The sequence below is a fragment of the Hylobates moloch genome, unplaced genomic scaffold (assembly GCF_009828535.3).
Source record: "Hylobates moloch isolate HMO894 unplaced genomic scaffold, HMol_V3 SCAFFOLD_3, whole genome shotgun sequence".
NCBI classification, from domain to species: domain Eukaryota; kingdom Metazoa; phylum Chordata; class Mammalia; order Primates; family Hylobatidae; genus Hylobates; species Hylobates moloch.
The window spans coordinates 84,350,266-84,371,736 of record NW_026652278.1 but is presented as its reverse complement, the minus strand read 5'-3'; the positions used below and the strand labels follow the sequence as shown (position 1 = coordinate 84,371,736).

At 40.0% G+C, this 21,471-nt stretch overlaps 1 protein-coding gene across 2 annotated transcripts in view; it reads right to left on the bottom strand.

The window, feature by feature from the left end:
• The window catches only part of MARCHF8 (membrane associated ring-CH-type finger 8), a 66,507-nt gene that overhangs the window by 21,139 nt on the left and 23,897 nt on the right, over positions 1-21,471 (bottom strand). For both annotated transcript variants that reach the window (XM_032142587.2, XM_032142612.2), the window contains exon 2: positions 10,947-10,997. In XM_032142587.2, the coding sequence (XP_031998478.1) occupies positions 10,947-10,997 (51 nt within the window). The remainder of the gene's footprint in view (positions 1-10,946; positions 10,998-21,471) is intronic.

The window sequence follows — 21,471 nt, the reverse complement described above, 5'->3', positions numbered from 1 at the left end:
CTACATCAAAAAGGTAGAAAGATTTCAAACAAACTGAAGGATGCACCTCAAGGATCTAGAAATCCAAGAAAAAACCAAATCCAAAATTAGTAAAAGAAATAATAAACATTAGAGGAGAACTAAACTAAATAGGAGCTAAAAAAAAAAAAACAACAAAAGGATCAATGAAACAAAAAATTAATTTTTTGAAAAACTAAAATTGATAGACTAGCTAGACTAACTAGGAAAAAAAAGACAGAAGACCTAAATAAAATCTGAAATGAAAAAGGAGACATTACAAATGATAACACAGAAATACAAAAGATCATCAGAGACTATTACGAACTATATGCTATCGAACTGGAAAACCTAGAGGAAATGGATAAACACATAACCTACCATGATTGATCAGAAAGAAACAGAAAACTTGGACAGATCAATAAGAAGCAATGAGATTTAAAGAGTAATAAAAAGTCTCCTAACAACGAAAGGTCCAGGATTGGATGACTTCACTGCCAAATTCTACCAAACTTTCAAAGAAGAACAATTCTTCTCTATTCCAAAAAACTGAAGAAAGAATTCTCCTTAACTCATTCTACTAGACCAGCATTATGCTGACACCAAAACCAGACAAGAACACAACAAAAAATAAAACCACAGGCCAATATCCCTGATAGGCATAGATGCAAAAATCCTTAATAAAATACTAGTAAAGCAAATCCAATTGCACATCAAACAGACAGTACACGATTAAGGGAATTTATCCCAAGGATGCAAGGGTCTTTCATCACATGCAAATCAATAAATGTGACACATCATGTAAACAGAATGAAGGATAAAACCATATGATCATCTCAATAGAAGCAGAAAAAGCATTTGGTAAGATTCAACATTCCTTCATGATAAAAATCCTCAACAAACTAGGCAAATAAATACTGCAATATTAATAAATGCCACATATGACAAACCCACAGCTAACATAAATCTGAATGGGGGAAAAGTGAAAGAAAGACTTCCCTCTAAGAACTGGAACAAGACAAGAATGCCCACTGATATGATTTGGCTGTGTCCCCACCCAAATCTCATCTTCAATTGTGGCTCCCATAATTCCCACATGTTGTGGGAGGGACTCAGTGGGAGATAATTGAATCATAGGCACAGTTTCCCCCATACTGTTCTCGTGGTAGTGAATAAGTCTCATGAGATCTGATTTTGTAAGGGAAGCCCCTTTCACTCGGTTCTCATTTCTCCCTTGTCTGCCGCCATGTAAGTAAGATATGCCTTTCACCTTCCCCCATGATTGTGAGGCCTCCTCAGCCACGTGGAACTGTGAGTCCGTTAAACCTCTTTTACTTTAAAAACTATCCAGTCTGGGGTATGTCTTTATCGGCAGTGTGAAAACAGACTAATACAGTAAATTGGTACCAGTAAATGGGGTGCTGCTATAAAGATACCTGAAAATGTGGAAGCGATTTTGGATCTGGGTAACAGGCAGAGGCTGGAATGGTTTGGAGGGCTCAGAAGAAGACAGGAAAATGTGGGCAAGTTTGGAACTTCCTAGACACTTGTTGAATGGCTTTGACCAAAATGCTGATCATGATATGGACAATGAAATCCAGGCTGAGGTGGTCTCAGATGGAGACGAGAAACTTGTTGCGAACTGGAGTAAAGGTGACTCTTGCTATGTTTTAGCAAAGAGACTGGCAGCATTTTGCCCCTGATGTGTGGAACTTTGAACTTGAGGGAGATGATTTAGGGTATCTGGCGGAAAAAATTTCTAAGCACCAAAGCATTCAGGAAGTGACTTGGGTGCTGTTAAAAACATTCAGTTTTTAAAAGTTTTAAAAGCATTCTCAGAGAAAGAGAAAATAAAAGCAGAAAATTTGTGGCCTCCTGATGCCATAGAAAAGAAAAACCCATTTTCTGAGGAGAAATTCAAGCTGGGTGCGGAAATTTGCATAAGTAACGAAGAGCCAAATGTTAATCACCAACTCAAGGGGGAAAATGTCTCAAGGGCATGTCAGAGATCTTTGCAGCAGCCCCTCCCATCACAGGCCCAGAGGCCTAGGAGGAAAAAAAAACGGTTTCAAGGGCCGGGCCCAGGGCCCCCTTGCTGTGTGCAGCCTAGAGACTCCGTGCCCTGCATCCCAGCCACTCTAACCAAAGGCTACAAGCAGCCAGGGTATAGTTCAGGTCATGGCTTCAGAGGGTGCAAGCCCCAAGCCTTGGCAGCTTCCATGTGGTGTTGAGCCTGCGGGTACACAAATGTCAAGAATTGAGATTTGGGAACCTCTGCCTAGATTTCAGAGAATGTATATAGAAATGCCTGGATGTTCAGGCACTGGTATGCTGCAAGGATGGAGCCCTCATGGAGAACCTCTGCTAGGGCAGTGTGAAAGGAAAATGTGGGTTGCAAGCCCCCACACACAGTCCCCACTGGGGCACTGCCTAGTGGAGCTGTGAGAAGAGGGCCACCATCCTCCCAACTCCAGAATGGTATATCTACTAACAGCTTGCACCGTGCGCCTGGAAAAGCTACAGACACTTAATGCCAGCTCATGAAAGCAGCCAGGAGGGGGGCTATACCCTGCAAAGCTACAGGGGCGGAGCTGCCAAAGGCCGTGGGAGCCCACCTCTTGCATTAGCATGACCTGGATGTGAGACATGGAGTCAAAGATCACTATGGAGCTTTAAGAATGGACTGACCCATTGGATTGTGGACTAACATGGGGCCTTTAGCCCCTTCGTTTTGGCCAGTTTCTCCCATTTGGAATGAGCGTATTTATCCAGTGCCTGTGCCCCCATTGTATCTACAAAGTAACTAACTTGGTTTTGATTTTACAGGCTCACAGGTGGAAGGGAGTTGCCTTGTCTGAGATGAGACTTTGGACTGTGGACTTTTGAGTTAATGCTGAAATGAGTTAAGACTTTGGGGAACTGTTGGGAAGGCATGGTTGGTTTTGAAATGTGAGGACATGAGATTCGGGAGGGGCCAAGGGCAGAATGATATGGTTTGGCTATGTCCCCACCAAATCTCATTTTGAATTGTAGCTCCCATAATTCCCATGTGTCGTGGGAGGGACCCAGTGGGGGATAACTGAATCATAGGGGCGGTTTCCCCCATACTGTTCTTGTGGTAGTGAGTAAGTCTCATGAGATCTGATGGTTTTATAAGGGGAAACCTCTTTCGCTTGGTTCTCATTTCTCCCTTGTCTGCTGCCATGTTAAGACATGACTTTCGCCTTCTGCCATGATTGTGAGGCCTCCCCAGCCACATGGAACTGTGAGTTCATTAAACCTCTTTTTCTTTAAAAAGTACCCAGTCTCAGGTATGTGTTTATCAGCAGCGTGAAAACAGACTAATACACCCACTTTCACCACTCCTGTTCAACACAGTACTGGAAGTCCTAGTCAGAGCAATCAGGCAAAAGAAAGAAATAAAAGGCATTCAAATTGGAAAAAAAGTAAGTTAATTTGTCCTTTTTGCAGATTATATGATTTTATACCTAGAAAAACCTAAAGGCTCCATTAGAAAACTTAGATCTGATAAATTCGGCAAAGTTACAGGATACAAAAATAAACGTACAAAAATCGATAGTGTTTCTATATACCAATAATGAATTAGTGGAGAAAGAAATCAAAAAGGCAATCCCATTTAAAATAGCTATACAAAATAAAATACCTAGAAATAAATTTAATCAAAGAGGTGAAAGACGTTGCAAGGAAAACTACAAAACACTGATGAAAGAAGCTGAAGAGGACATGAACAAATTGAAAGACATCCCATGTCCACAGATCAAAAGAATTAATGTCATTAAAATGACCATACTACCCAAAGCAATCTACAGATTCAATGCAATCACTATCAAAATGTCAATGTCATTTTACACAGAAACAGAAAAAACAATTCTAAAACCATATGGAACCAAAAAAGAGCACAAATAGCCCAAATAATCCTAATAAAAACAAACAAAGCTGAAGGGATCACACTGCCTGACTTCAAAGGATATTACACAAGGCTACAGAAACCAAAATAATCATGGTGTTGTTATAAAAACAGATACAGGCCAGGAGTGGTGGCTCACACCTGTAATCCCAGCACTTTGGGAGGCCAAGGCAGGTGGATCACCTAACATCAGGAGTTCAAGACCAGCCTGGCCAACTTGGTGAAACCCCATCACTACTAAAAATATAAAAATTAGCCGGGCTTGGTGGTATGCACCTGTAATCCCAGCTAATGAGGGGGCTGAGGCAGTGAGAATTGCTTGAACCCAGGAGGCAGAGGTTGCAGTGAGCCTAGATAGTGCCACTGCACTCCAGCCTGGGCAACAGAGCAAGACTCTATCTCAAAAAACAAACAAACAACAACAACAAAACAAACCCAGATACATTGAACAATAGAACAAAATCAACAACACAGAAATAAATTCACGTATTTACTGCGAACTGATTTTCAACAAAGGTACCAAAAACATGCATTAGGGAAAGGACACTCTCAATAAATGGTGCTGGGAAAATTAGAGATCCATACGCAGATGAATGAAACTGAAGCCCTCTCTCTCATCGCATACAAAAATCAACTCAAGATGGACTAAACACTCAAACATAAGACCTGAAACTACATAACTATTAGAAGAAAACACAGGGATTACACTTCAAGACACTGGTCTAGGCAATGATTTTATGGCTAAGACCTCAAAAGCATAGGCAACAAAACCGAAAACCGACAAAAGGGACTATATTAAACTGAAAAGCTTCTGCACAGCATAGGAAACAATCAATACAGTGAAGATACAACCTGTTAAATGGGAGAAAATATATGAAAACTACCCATCGAACAAGGAACTAATATACAGAATATGTAAGAAACTCAAACAACATTAAAAACACAAACAATCCCATTAAAGAGGGGGCAAAGGACATGACTAGACATTTCTCAAAAAAAGACATATAAATGACCAACAGCTGCATGAAAAACTGTTCAGCATCCCTAATCATCAGGGAATAACAGATGTTGGTGAGGATGCAGAGAAAAGGGAACTCTTATGTATTGTTGGTGGGAATGCAAATTAGTACAACCAGTATGAAAAATAGTATGTGAATTCCTCAGAAAGCTAAAAATAGAACTACTATATAATCCAGCAACCTCACTACAGAGTATTTCCCCAGAGGAAAATAAATTAGTATTATCAAATCTGTACTCCCATGTTTATTGTAGCATTGTTCGCAAAAGGTATGGAATCAGCCTAAGTGTCCACATCAATGGACAAACAGGTAAAGAATCTGTGACATATATACACAATGAAATACTATTCAGCCATACAAAAAGAATGAAATCATGTCATCTGCAGCAACATGGATGGAGGTCATTATGTTAAGTGAAATAAGCCAGACACAGAAAGACAAATATTACATGTTCTCGCTCACATGTGGGAGCTAAAAAAATTTGATCTCATGGAGGTAGAAAGTAGAATTATAGGTACCAGAGGCTGGGAAGGGTGTGCATGGAGGCAGGAGTGGGGGATAAAGAGAGATTGGTTAATGGGTACAAAAATAGTTAGATAGTCACAATAAGTTCTAATGTTCAATAACAACAGAGTAGGGTGACTACAGTTAACAATATATTATGTACTTCAAAATAACTAGAAGAGAGGTTTAAAATGTTTCCGACACATAGACATGATAAATATTCACAGTAAGGGACACCCCAAATATCCTGACTTGATCATTACATAAGTCTATGCATGTAACAAAATATCAGAGGTACCCAATATGTACAAATAAACTAAAAAAAGAAAACCAATCAAATGTGATTTCAGATACTACACAATGATATAAAACTTTGAGTTTGTTCTTTAGAAAATGACTAAGCAAACAGCAGCAAGGGAAGTACATAGGGTGAGGACTGAGTGTGGGTGGGGGATCTGGGGAACATCCTCCAGGATGGCTCAGTGGGCCCACATGGTCAAGGACCCTGCAGTGAGGTGAAGGTCTGGGCAAGATGCATGGGGGTTTCATGGGGGCTGCATTCCAGTGCCCGTTTTTGTATAAAGCATGTCACCTGTGGGACTCAAACTGCCTCAAACTTCTCCAAGCACCCAGTCAATTAAACAATTTTTTTCCCGGGGGGGACATTCTGCTGCTTCTAAAAATATAAGATTTTCTACACACTGCTATCATTACAAACTGTGATAGGTGCTATGAAGAAAAAGAATAACAAAACTCAAATGGTGATAAAATTTAGATTAAGGGGAGGGTGTCAAGGGTAAGTGCCTCTAAAGAAGCTAAGAACCGAAGGAGAAATGAGTTAGGAATTTTAGCCATTCGTGCAAAAAAGGGATAAGATTGGGAGAGGCCTCTCGGACAGAACAGCATTTGCAAAGGTGCGCAGGCAGGAATTTGGCTTGTTTGAAAATCGTCAAGGTAGTCACCATACACAGATCATCATGACCAAGGGGATCTTGCACAGGATCAGGTTCCAAGTGGCCAGGCCCAGGTCACCTTAGATGTGACAGCTCAAGGTAGTGTAAACAGAAACACTGAAGAATTGAAAAGAGAAGCATTAGGATTCTACTTACTGGCTGCTGGGTGCTAGATGGTTTGGGATAGATTCTTGAGAAGCTACTGCAGGAGTTTAGGAGGTCTGGGCCCGGGAAGTGGCTGGGATAATGAAGAGGGATGAACAATGGGCTGGGTATCAAGTGTTTAGCAGAACAGCATGCAAACATTCACTCAACATGTACTGACAACCTCCAGAGCTCCATCCCATCACTGGCTCTGCAGATTTAGGGGTAAACAAAGCATGGCTCTACACTCATGGAGGTTACATGTGGGGTGAAGATGCAACGGAAAAAAATTCATGAAAACCCAGGCAGTGATAAGTGTGATCTTGAAAAATAAAAGGAAAAGGTGACTTTGGATCCCTTAGGACGTTAATTGGAGGTAACAAATTTCATGAAATCCCTTGGTAACAGAGGCTCAACAAATGATATCCATTAACATTGTACTATCAATACAAAATAAGTATTGGGTGAAGACTTTGCCATTGTAATTGCTTAAATATCCCAATATGCTTCTTCTATTAACTCCTTAAGGGGTTCAAATCCAGCTGCCCATTTTAAAGACAGGCAAGCTACCACAGACCTAGCAGCCTCATAAACATCCCATCCAACTTACCTGCTTCCTTCTTTGAAAATGGAGCCTGGTTTTTAAAGTCAATATGCTTCCAATACACACTGAGACACTTTGTAACAAAATCTAGATGGAATACTAGGAGGCATGATTAAAGGTTTATTTCTACCTCTTTTCAACCTCTAAATTTATGCCAGCAAGAGGTGAACTGAAGAAGCATAAAGCAGACTGCAGTGACTGGCTAATGTGCTGACCCCAGCTGGGGTCTAAGAGTCAGCAGAAAAAGTCTCCTGACAGAGACAACGGGGATTTCAGGTAGCATATAGTATGTCCACATTGTGGCCTCCTTTAATCTCAAGAGTATGTCTGCTATACTGAAGATACGATTTTACATGTCACGGCCTAAAACTGGCTTCAAACAGCAGGTTCATTTAATAAATACTCCAATAAAAAAACTGCCTTCTCAAAAACAGTTATCTTCCACAGGGGCCTGCCCTCCCTTCCTTGGTCCCACTGAACTAGTTCATGTCTAACCACCTTATACAGCATGCTAACTATCTTCATTACAAAAGGGTACACTTTGCAACAGAATTTCATGTTGACAGGTTAACGAGGAAGTTCTGTAAGTAATCAAATGTTCTAAAGGCTCACTCCACTCAGATACTCTCCAATGACCATAGTAAGCATCCCGGAACTCACTGGACACAGTAAGTGTCCAGTCACAAACAGCACACAGTAAAAATGTATTCAAGAAGGGGCCGGGCACGGTGGCTCACGCCTGTAATCCCAGCACTTTGGGAGGCCAAGGCGGGTGGATCAGGAGGTCAGGAGTTTGAGGCCAGCCTGATCAACATAGTGAAACCCTGTCTCTACTAAAAATACAAAAATTAGCTGGGCGTGGTGGCACGCACCTGTAATCCCAGCTACTCAGGAGGCTGAGGCAGGAGAATTGCTTAAATCCAGGAGGCAGAGGTTGCAGTGAGCCAAGATTGCGCCACGGCACTCCAGCCTGGGCTACAGAGCAAGACTCTGTCTAAAAAAAAAAGTATGCAAGAAGGAAAAAATAATGTATGGTTCTCCATTGTTTGGCAATAAATAATAAAGCTACCATTAAATGAACTGTCCTGGCCCAATCAACCTAAGATCACCAGGATTCAACGAAGTTTGACAAGAGTCAGGTTTGTTGGCTCAGTGTAATGGGTGAGCTGCCCCATGGTTCCATGCAAACGTTAATCCCAAGACTCGGAACAACCCTGAAGGTTGTATTATTACCCTTTTTTTTTTTTTTTTTTTTTTGAGACGGAGTTTTGCTCTTGTTGCCTAAGCTGGACTGCAATGGTGTGATCTCAGCTCACTGCAACCTCCGCCTCCCAGGTTCAAGCGATTCTCCTGCCTCAGCCTCCCAAGCAGCTGGGACTGCAGGTGTGCACCACGCCTGGCTATTTTTTTGGATTTTTAGTAGAGATGGGGTTTCATCATGTTGGCCAGGCTGATCTCAAACTCCTGACCTCAGGTGATCCGCCTGCCTCAGCCTCCCAAATTGCTGGGATTACAGGTATGAGCCACCGTGCCTGGCTTACCCTACTTTTACTGATAACTAAATTAAAGCTCAGAGAGATGTCCTTTTTCAAAATCACATGGCTAGTAAACCATCATCCACGTTAACTCCAAAACCCTTACAAAGCTCAAAATACCCACAACCCAAGCCAAGACAATAGCCTTTCCTCTAGACTTTTTAAGATGGTGGTTTGCAAACAGTTTTTTTTAACTATAGGAAGAAGTTTCCTTTAAATAAAATGTGACTGAAATCCATGAATGAACAGGTACATATTTAAGGCATAGGATGTCCTCCTTCAGAACTGCCCTTGGCTACTAGGGCAAGGCAACATACATGTGCTACTGAGCGTTTTTTAACACATTTAATTCAACTTAAGCAAATAGGCCATCTGCAGCTGCACCTTCTCACTTTTCTCTGTGCTTAGACACTGATTAGCTCCCTTTGAAAGGTGCAAAAATGGGCAGCAATGGTTCACCACTGCATAGTTCTAGCACTGCAGCATTCCGGGCCAAAGGGACAGCAAAAGAAAAGAAATGGAGGGTGGATGGGAAAAAATATTTTGTGAAAGGCATTCCTATTTTTAATGCAAAATTAAGCAGAAGAATAATATAATTAGATTACAAGTATGCCTAAGAACAGACGAATGTCTTAAGAAGGTTTGCCAGAGTTTACTTTTAGTTTTAAAAAATAAGGTGACCTGAATGAAAACATATTGTGTAGTCAGTACATTAAAATGGCATATAATGTAACTGTTCATTTCAGAGTATCTAGGAGGCCTGAGACAGCAGACTGGTTTTGTCACTTGTTCAAATCCTCCCAGCTGCATCTGTGTGGTGTTTGGCCATATGCCAAAAACATGGGGAAAAGGTCCACCCTTGCAAAGAACTTTCATGGCCATAACTGTATGGCGAAGGGGTTGGCCAGAGTCAATGTCTGGGCTGAGAGAGGAGCACTGCCTGGGAACAAGCTGACTGCATCAGATACACTCTGCCGGTTCCTAGGCCATACCCTAGCAGCCAGTGTGCTCCTAGTGGGCTAAAGTGACCACACCAAAGGTGAGGAGATGCTGTTGGATGGCTGATTCACTTCCCAAGCCCTCCTTTCCCTAGCTGCCTTCCAGCTAGAGGTGGCCTGTGATCCAGTTCTGGCCAGGGAGATGTAAGCAGATTTCAGGCGGCCAGGTGGGACTTGTGGGGCAACTTTTGCCTTCCTGCTGAAAATGGTGACTCTCAGCTAACAGACCTGTTAATCCTTGATCATTCCTCTAATTCCTGCCAAGGCCACAACCACAATGCCTGAAGGTCCAGCTCTCATCGTGAGACCATGTGTCAAGTAGGAGGTAGCACAGAGAGGAAAGAGCCTGGGTCCCTGGCAACATCTATTGCAGGTAGCCGAAGGCCCATGGGACGTGACCAACTCAGCATTCCACTGGAGACTATATGATCAAACAGCAAACCATTTATCATGAATGCAGGATATGAGCAAACTCACGACTGCTCCAGCCGACTGCTCCTGCCAACAGAAGGTTTGCTGGAGGCAATCACTCCCTGGCGCCAAGGTTCTCTACTGCAACATCTAGAGCCTTTTGTTCGAGGAATGCAGTCTTGCAAGTCTACTCTAGACTGAGCAGCTGACCCCTTCTTCCATCCCCCTTCTCACTATCTCTTTTGCCTAATAAATACAGAGGGCTGTGTAAAGCTCAGGGCCCTTGTCCACTAGAGCCAAGGTGCCCCCTTCTTCCAAATATACTCTTTTGTCTCTTGTCTTTTATTCCCACGTTCACCCCTTGTTCAGTCCCCCTAGGTCCATGTGGGTTACACAGTGGCACCCCGAACAGCCACAGAAGCGAGTGCACTACAATCTGTGAGCAACTCTGCCCCGGATCACCTACCTCCACACACCTTGTCAAATGAACCATATAAATCCATGATTATGTAAGTCACCATAGTTAGCTTTTTGTTACTTTCAGTCAAATATATTCCTAATTGTGGCAATAGACTCTCCTGTGCCTGAGATTTCTTCTGCCTTAAAGTATATGGTTTTCTGGAAAAAATGGAATTTTCTCCCAGAAGTCACTTCCCCCAACACACACTCAAAATTGCCTTACCAGAAAAACATAACTGCCACATAACTCTTGTGGTCCCAGAACAGATTACAGAAATGTATCAAGAACTCTAATATTAGTCTTTTCAAAAAAAAAAAAGAGTATAAACACACATAAGGCATAAGAACACAAAAGCCTCAAGGTAATAAATAACATTTTTCAGTGGCACTCTACCTTAGAAATGTTGCTTGAATGACTCATGGAATGTCCCAAAGTCTTCTCATTCTGCAAGAAAATCAAACAGGTTTTAATTATGAATCTTTGATTAAAATATGCAAAGAATAAGTAATTGATCATAACAACCCTACTGACAAATCATTCCCTGAACTAGAATTTGCAAAGCACAACCTACTATATATTAGATGTATGCAGCCAGGCAGTAAATACTGCATATTTGGGCAAAATGAATAAACAGTAGTTCCTGTCCTAAAGGATTTAACATTTTATTTAAAAGATTTAATTTTTTATTATCGGAAAAAATAAGAGTTTAGAATTCACTATCAAAATAAGATGGCAATAAGTCTCTTAAGTCACATTTCACGTGGAAGTTCAGATGGTGATAAGTGTCTTAAGACACATTTCAAGTGGAGAGGCTGCATGCTCAGTTGTATGTGACACAGTCCACATTATGAGGAGTCACTGTGAAAGAGCGAAGAAAGTAGGACAGCTGACCAGCCCTGGGGTGTCTGGCTAACAAAGTGCTGAATACTCAATAGGGATATCACACAGCTCACATCTCCTTCAACTCAGTTGCTCCTCCTGGAGCAGGGAAATCTGGGAGCCACGCTAGCCTCCTTCCTCTCATGCCCCTCCACATTCAGTCACATAGTGTTGTATCAAATTCTTCCTCCTCTCAGTCATTTTCATTTTTATTGTCAATGCTTTAGTTTAGATTCATTTCTCAGCTAGAATTCTTGAAGAATAACGTCCCACCTGGCCTTTTTGCTTTTAGGTTGACCTCCCTGATACATAACTATCACGGGTTAAACTGTGTAGTCCCCCCCTTCTGTGAAAATTTAGATGTTGATGTCCTAAACTCCTTGTTCTATTATATAACTATTTGGATATATATATATATCCAAATATAACTATTTGGAATAGGGCCTTTAAAGATGTAATTAAGTTTACATGAGGTCAATAGTAGTCCCGGCTACTCAGGAGGTGACTCTACTCCTAGTGGACTCTAACCCAATAGGACTGGTATCCTTGTTAATAAGAGGAGATTATGACACAGACACACACAGATAAAAGACAATGTGAACACAGAGGGAGAAGATGGCCATCTACAAGCCAAGGAGAAACCAGCCCTGCTGCCACCTTGATCTTGGACTTCCAGCCTCCAGACTATGAGAAAATAAATTTCTGCTGTTTAAGCCACCTTACGTATGGCACTTGTTATGGCAACCGTCAAACAACTACAATCATCTTTCATCCTATGACTTTCTTAAAAAAAAAAAAAAGTGAACATTCTAAACATAAATCTGATTTTTAAAAATAAAGTCATTTTCCTGAATCTACTCATTCTTGCTCTAAACCCAAATGAGTAACAAAAACTATTGCCTAAGGAAGAGAAGATCTTAGTTGTATTTCCTTGCTCTGTCACCTAGGCTGGGAGTGCAGTGGCATGATCATGGTTCACGGCAGCCTTGACCTCTTGGGCTCAAGTGATCCTCCTGCCTCAGCCTTCTGAGGAACTGGGACTATAGGGATGTGCCAACATGTCTGACTAAATACTTTTTGTGGAGACAGGGATCACTCTGTCGCCCAGGCTAGAGTGCAGTGGCACAATCACAATCATGGTTCACTGAAGCCTCAACCTCCTGGGCTCAAGTGATCCTCCCGCCTCAGCCTCCCGAGTAGCTAGGACTACAGGCATGTGCCACCATGTCTGACTAAGTATTTTTTGTAGAGACAGGGTCTCACTATGCTGCCCAGGCTCAGCTCCTGGCCTCAAGTAATTCTCCCATCTGAGCTTCTCAAAGGACTGGAATTATAGGCATGAGCCACCATACCTGACCTGTTTCTTCATCTTAAGGCAGTCAATTAGTAAATTATAAAGTATGCTCAAAGTGTTGGGAGAATGTTACCAAAGAATGTTTCTAAAAGATCAAGTTTCACTTTGGGAGGCCGAGGCAGGCAGATTGCCTGAGGTCAGTAGTTCGAGACCTGCCTGACCAACATGGTGAAACCCCATATCTACTAAAAATACAAAAATTAGCCGGGCATGGTGGCATGTGCCTATAATCCCAGCTACTCAGAAAGGTGAGGGAAGGAGAATTGCTTGAAACTGGCAGGCGGAGGTTGCAGTGAGCTGAGATCACGCCACTGCACTGCCTTCCAGCCTGGGCAACAGAGCAAGACTCTGTCTCAAAAAAAAAACCAAAAAAAAAAAAAAAACCAAGTTTAACTAGCAATTTAATTCAATCATGTTATTCACACATTCATTCACTGGGAATGAAAGCCCTCTGTCCAGAGAACAAGTAATCTGAGTTTCATTCATTAGTCAAGAATGTACTTATAAGTAAACACGGGGCACTGCTGTGAGTCCCAATTTTAAGGCCAAGCTACTGGTGACTTACTATTAAATTTTAGTGTAGTCTACTAAGTTAAAACAAAGATACCATAGGCCTTGGATTATCTGTACAGAAAGCCAATTATAACCACTGCTACACTACTTATTACCTCACAAGGAATGGCTGGTTTGACACCATCTGGAAATCAACAGAGAAGTTCACAAGTACTAAGAGAAGCCAATAAATCATATCCTCAGACCTTTTTGACATTAATTATTCAACAGAGAATGGATATTGGGGTGAGGGAGAACTACCTGCTAAGCTAACATTATAAATCCAGATTGAGAGCTAAAGCTGTTCCTTACTCTTTAAGAAATAAATTTGATAATGCAAGCTTTTATTTTGTTTTCTTGTTAGAACAATTCATATTTTACATTGGTAAAACCAAACAAATAACAAGCCCTAGAAAACACAGGTGTTTTAAAGCCTGAAACCTGTCAATATTTAGGGTTGCTTCTCCACTACTTGGTAGGATCTTAACAGTTCAGTTCCAGCAGACCAGACCATCTTTCATTTTCCCCCAATAAACACAGCTCTTTTTTTTTCTTTCTTTTTTTGATACGTAGTCTCGCTCTGTCGCCCAGGCAGGAGTGCAGTGGCACAATCTCGGCTCACTGCACGCTCCGCCTCCCAGGTTCACGCCACTCTCCTGCCTCAGCCTCCCAAGTAGCTGGGACTACAGGCGCCCACCATCATGCCCGGCTAAGTTTTTGTATTTTTAGTAGAGACGGGGTTTCACCGTGTTAGCCAGGATGGTCTTGATCTCCTGACCTCGTGATCCGCCTGCCTCGGCCTCCCAAAGTGCTGGGATTACAGGCGTGAGCCACTGCGTGAAGCCTAAACACTGCTCTTTAGATGTCCATTTATTTGGACTTAAAATACATAGTTCAGGACAACATCAGAGATATTTTCCAGAAAGCAAATCCCAAAACTCATTCAAATCAGTCACTCTTTCCACACTTATTTACTATGCAACTACTATGTGCAAACAACTGTGTCAGGCACAGAATATGGACCAAAATCTCACTCCTAACCATGTGCCAATGATAATATTGAGAATCCCTTATTTGAAATGCTTGGGACCAGAAGTGTTTCATATTTCTGAGTTTTTTGGACTTTGGAATATTTGCATTATACTTACTGGTGGAGCATCCCAAATCTGAGAATTCAAAATCTGAAAGGTGACAATGGGCACTTACTTTGAGTGTCACGCTGGCATTCCAAAGTTTCAGATTTTGAAGGATGCTGGATTTCAAGTTTTTGGATTAGGGACACTCAATGTGTATTACCACTGAACTCCTCTGAAAAAGTGTTTTGGTGAGAAATGTCCAAACTAGGGAAGAGCTTAAGAATGACATAAAAGAAGCACATACATAAAGTATATCAAGGTGGAAGTGTGACACCACTCTGCCCTATAGTCAGAATGGTATCTTGGTTCTGAATGAGAAGTAAAGCTTGCCAAGCATCAATGTAAAGAAGTGGAATTAGACATACCAAGGAGAAAAAAGTTCCAGTTCAAGCCTAAACTAAGCTTCAATGCCCAAGTAATAAAAACCTTGGCAAATTATTTACAGCTCTTTAACACATTCAGTCACTGCTTAATGGATACCACCATCTTGTGACCCTAGGAGAGATGGAAGCCTCGCTGCATCTTCCTTCCTTCCTCAGAGAAGGTACTAGGAGATGCCACACACACTTCCCTGGCTTTCATCTCCACATCTCTCTGGTGGGCTGTTTTCATCTACATTCAGCATGAGAGCTCCTCAGAACACAGCCTCATGCCCTCTAGATTTCATTTGTTTTCTCCTTTAGCCAGTGCTTCTCCAACTCTGGACACCTAGTCATTTAGGGATCTTGCTAAAATGTTGATTGTGGTTTGTTAGATCTAGGGGGACTGAGATATCTGCATTTCCAAAAAGCTCCCAGGTGACTCCCATGCTGCTGTCCCCAGACCACAGTTTGAGGTGCAAATTTTCATTCCAAATCTTGAACCAGAAAAATCAATAAAGGCTATGAGTTTTGTTTGTTTTTAAGACAGGGTTTTGCCATGTCGTCCAGGCTGGAGGACAATAGCTATTCACGAGTACCATCATGTCGTACCTACAGTCTCTAATTCCTGGGCTCAAGTGATCCTCCCACCTCAACCTCCCAAGTAGCTGAGACTACAGGCATACTACTGTACCCAATTTATGACTCACGTTTTAAAAAGCAAATCATGACCATTTTAAAAGTAAATTCCTATGTAAAAGATGGCTGTGAGCCCACAATTGAGTTAATATAAATAAATCAATCAGGAAACACAGTGGTACAGATTGGGAAAGACTGAGTCTGAGGGTGTGAGAAAACAAAGTTTTCTTAATGTAAGAAGCTACCAGATCACAAAGATAAAGAGAAGCTCTGCTGAAGAATAAGGCACATTTTACAGTTTAATCAGTGCTGTCAGTGATGTTTTTTTGCAAGTCCACATGTGGCTCCCAACAGAATGTACCTGTGGGTAGAGCCAAGGCATAAAACTCACATAGACCAAACACACCCTGCAAAGGAGAAACCAGTAATTATCAAGGAGACAACGAGGTGAGATGCCTAAGCACGTTTTTGGGATTCTGTATGAAAGAGTCAAACAATAGGACTTCATCATGTGGGGTTTTCCTGAAACTCTGACCAGGACTGGTCCTTAAAAAAACAAACAAAATATGTGGGCAATGAACACCGCTAACTACATACTCAATACCTATCTCCCTTTGTCGCCACCAAAAGAACCCTGACTTTGTCCTGAGCAGCAACAAACCCAGCTAAAAGTTCTCACTTTTCCACACTACTTTGCAGTTAAGGAAAAATATTAAATATATAAAAAGTTATTTTGAAAGAAATTAACTAAAGATTTCCTGGGAAAACATTTTGATTTCCTGATACTGCCATTGCCCATTTTTCTGGAATTCCTCCTCCCTCATCCAGCCTGGAATATAGACATAATACCACGAAGTAAAGCAGTTCACTTTGGGACTATGAAGAAGATAGTTACTAGAAGTCTGAAACTTTTTGGTCTCAGGACCCCTTTATCCTGTAAAAAATGATTAAGGGCCAGGCGTGGTGACTCACACCTGTAATCCCAGCACTTGGGAGGCCGAGGTGGGAGGATCACCTGAGGTCAGGAGTTTGAGTCCAGCCTGGCCAACATGGTGAAACCCCATCTCTACTAGAAATACAAAAATTAGCTGGGCGTGGTGGCGCATGCCTGTAATGCCAGCTACTTGGGAGGCTGAGGCAGGAGAATTGCTTGAACCCGAAAGGTGGAGGTTGCAGTGAGCCGAGATCACGTGATTGAACTCCAGCCTGGGCAACAAGGGCAAAACTCCCTCTCAAAAAAAAAAAAAAAAAAAGAAAAAGATTAAGGACTCCCAAAACCTTTGGATTATGTAGGGTTTTATCTATGGATATTTGCAGTATTAGACATTAAAAATGACAGTGTAAAAACTATATCTCTTAATTCATTTAGCATTAGTAATAAACCCAGTTAATATAAATAACATTTCAATGAAGTTTAACTATTTTCTCAAAAAAAAAAATTAGTGAGCAGAATGGTACTCCTGTACATTTTTGTAAATCTCATTGTTTAATAGAAGACAGCCAGATTCCTGCATCTGTTTATGTATTAAATCTCTTCTGATCTGTTGCTTTTGTGAGGACCCATTCAAAACTCAGTTGACATAATCATGATTTTAAGCTGAAGACATCTGATATTCAATGAATGCAGGAAGAAGCCTTCTCCATACTTCCCTTATATGATTAAAAGCAGAAACTGTGACAAAGGAGGCTGCCATAAATTCCCTCTTCAACGGTTTACTCCCAGGAAGGAGATCGAGAGTAAACCTACCATAATTCCCCTGTCTAGGAGGAGTTTTATGGCCATGAAGAAGAAAAGACACTCCCATCTACACAAACATTATCACAAGCTTTCTTATCTCTTAATTTGTTAGGAAGGGAGGGGAGGGGAGGCAGGCAGGCAGGAAGGTGGGGAGGGGAGAAAGGAAAGGAAAAAAAGAGAAAAGAGAAAAAAGAAGAGAGAAAAGAAAAGAGAATGGAAAAGAAAAACTAAAAGCAGCAGGAAATAAATGACTCATCATATTCTCCATGGTACATGGGAACCACAAAAAGATTAACAGCTGACTTATCCTCAGAAACCAGGGAGGCCAGAGGCAGTGGAAGGACATAAAGAGCTCAAAGAAAAAAAAATGTGAACCAAGATAATTATATTCAGCAAAACTATCTTCAAAAATGAAGATGAAAAATACATTCATAGATAAACAGAAACTCAGAGAATTCATTGCAAGTGGATGCACCTGAAAAGAAATACTAAAGGAAGTTCTTTGAGTTGAAAGCATGTAGTGAAAAGTTAACTGTGTAACTATAAGACAATATAAATGCATATATATTTTGCATATATATTTTCCTTTCTTAAATAATTTAAAAAGGAATTATATAAAAACCATGTATATAATTGTATTGTTAAACCTATAACATAAAGAAATGTAATGTATTTAATAGTAATACGAGATAAGTGGGTACAAAGTTGTCATCATTATACTAATATCAAACAGAACAGAATTCAGAAAATTCTACCAGAGATAAAGAGGGACTTCTACTATGAAAGGTGGCATAAGGAAATGACATCACATGGAAACTCTACACTGAAACAAATGAAGATAATGAGTGCTAAGTTTAAAACAACAAACTGTATAAACATATAATGCTCTCCTGTCCTTTATGTCTTTAAAAGACAGTTAAATAAACTAATGACTGCTACAATGTATTGTTGGGTTTGTAACATAAATAGATATGTATAAACAATTATTAGTAAAGAAATAGAGGTACATAGGAGGAATCATTCTATGTCTTACAGGAATTAAATCAATATGAATCTGAAGAAGATTCTGTTAGAAAAAAAAAAATATATATATATATATAGTAAACCCTCAACCATTAAGAAAATGATTTTTTAAATAGCATTAGAAATAATTTTTTAAAAATCATTTAAGGAATTAAAATATTACAATACAAAATAATGCAAAAGAAAGCAATAAAGGAAGAACACAGGAACAAAAATGGCAAGACACATAGAAAACAGAAAGTAAAATGACAAACAAAGCAAACCATATCAATAATAGCATGAACTGCAAATGGATTAACAAATCAACAGGAAGTGTTGTCAGGATGTACAAAAACACAAAATCCAGTTGTATTCTAAGTTCGGGAGATACAATTAGACTCAAAATTATAAACAGGATTACAGTAAAAGAAGAAAAAAGGTACATAGCACAAAAACAACCACCATAAAAAGGGGTAGTCATTATATTAATATCAGATAAAAAAGACTTAGGAAAATTTTACTAGAGCTAAAGAGGGACTTTTACTATGATAAGGTCAACCATCATGAAGGTATAATAATTATAAATATATAAGCACCTAATATGAAAACCACAATACATAAAGCAAGAACTGACAGAGCTGACTGAAAAACAGATAATACTTGCAGACTTCAAAATCCTGCTTTCAACAATGAACGGCAGAGCTATGTAAAAGACTTGAACAGCACTAAACCAACTTGACCTAACAGACATCCACAGAATACAAAACTCAACAACAACAGAATATACATTCTTCTCAAGTGCACATGGAACAGTCTCCACGACAGACTATAGAGTATATAGAGTAGTCCACAAAACAAACATCAGTAAATGTAAAAGGACTCAAATCATATACAGTATGATTCTGGCTACAACAGAGTTAAACTTTAGAGTTAAATGTTATTGTTTATCAACAGCAGAGAGAAACTACCAAATTCACAAATGTGGAAATTAAACAACAAAATCTGAAATAACCAGCAGATCAAAAAAGAACTCACCAAAAAAAAAAAAAACACTAAAAAATTTATTTGAGATTCATAAAAATGAAGTCACAAAATACCACACTTATACAATGCAACTAAAATAGTGCTTAGGGGGATATTTATAGCTGTAAATGACAAGATTAAAGAAAGGTACAGAGAAAACGCAGTCATATGTAAGTCAGAAAGAAAGGCCTACCAGAAACCAAATTTTCTGGCAACACGATTTTGGACTTCTTGTCTCCAAAAATGTGAGAAATTAAATTTCTGTTACTTAAGCCACCCAGTCTGTGGTATTTTGTTATGGCAGCCTGAACAGACTAATACAAACATCTACTAAAAAACTACGGGTAACATTATACTTAATGGTGAAAGACTGAATGCTTACTCCCTAAATTATAACAGCAATTGTATCTGCTTTCACTATTTCTTTTTAAAATTTTAATTGTGGCAAAATACACATAATGTAAACACACCATCATATAAAGTATGCATAATATAAAATTCACCATCTTAACCATTTTAAGTGTACAGTTCAGTATTAAGTATATTCACATTGTTGCACAACCTACAGAACTTTTTCATCTTGCAAAAACTGAAACTCTATACTCATTAAACAATTCCCTATATCTTCCTACCCCCAAAACATTTTTAAAAATTTTTACTTCCTGTTTCTATGATTCTGACTACTCTAGATACTTTATACAAGTGGAATCATAACAGTATTTTTCTTTTTGTTATTAGCTCATTTCACTTGGCATAATGTCCTCAAGATTCCTCCGTGTTGTAGCATGTGTCAGAGGCCTTTTTTTTTTTTTTTTTTTGAGAAGTCTCGCTCTGTCACCCAGGCTGGAGTGCAGTGGCATGATCTCGGCTCACTGCAACCACTGCCTCCTGGGTTCAAGCAATTCTCCCGACTCAGCCTCCCGAGTAGCTGGGATTACAGACATGCACCACCACATCCGGCTAATTTTTGTATTTTTAGTAGAGATGGCATTTCACCATGTTGGCCAGACTGGCCTCAAACTCCTGACCTCAGGCGATCCTCCCTCCTTGGCCTCCCAAAGTGCTAGAATAACAGGCGTGAGCCACTGTGCCCGGCCAGAATCCTTTTCTTTTTAAAACAAATATGAAACTATATGCAATAAATGTACCATATTTTATTTATTCATTCACCCTTTGATGGACTCTTGTATTGCTTCCACCCTTTGGCACTGTAAATAATGTTGCTATGAACACAGGTATACAAATATCTCTTTGAGACCTGGCTTTCAATTCTTTGGGGTATATACCCAGAAGTGGAATTGCTGGGTCATACAGTAATAATTATCTTTTACTTTTTGAGGAACTCCTATACTGTTTTCCATTGTGGTTGCACTATTTTACATTCCTATTAGCAGTGCACAATCAGATCCTCATCAACAGGTTTTTAATATATATATAACAGCCATCCTTGATGGTTGTAAAGTGATATCTCACTGTGGTTTTGATTTGCATTTCCCTAATTATCAGTGATGTTGACCATCTTTTCATATGCCTACCAGCCATTTGTACATCCTCTTTGGAAAGTGTCTATTCAAGCATTTTAGAATCAGATTATTTGTTGCTGTTGAGATGTAGGAGTTCTTTATATATTCTAGATATTATCCCTTTATCAGATGTATGATTTGTAAATATCTCCCATTCCCTAAGTGGCCTTTCTACCCTGTCCACTGTATCCTTTGATGCCCAGAAGTTTTAAATTTTGATGTAATCTAATTTCTCTATTTTTACTTCTGTTGCCTTTGCTTTTGGTGTCATATCCAAGAAATTTTTGTCAAATCCAATGTCAAGAAGCTTCTTTCCCTAGGTTTTCTTTTAAGAATTTTATAGTTTTAAGTCTTAGATCCATTTTGAGTTAATCTTTCTATATGGTGTAAAGTAAGGGTCCAACTGTATTCTTTTGCATCTTAATATCCAGACCCCTGCCATCCCCCACCAATATCATTTGTTGAAAAGACTGTCCTTTCTTCACTGACTAGTCTTGGTGCCATTGTGGGAAATCATTTGGCCAAATATGTGAGGCTTTATTTCTGGGGCTCTCTACTCTATTCCATTGGTTTCTATGTCTATCTTATGCCAGTATCACACTAACTTGTTTACTGTAGCTTTGTAATAAGTTTTGAAGTCAGGAAGCATCAAACCATCACTCTGTTCTTTCTGTTCAAATTGTTCTGGCTATTCAGGATCCCTTGTGATTCCA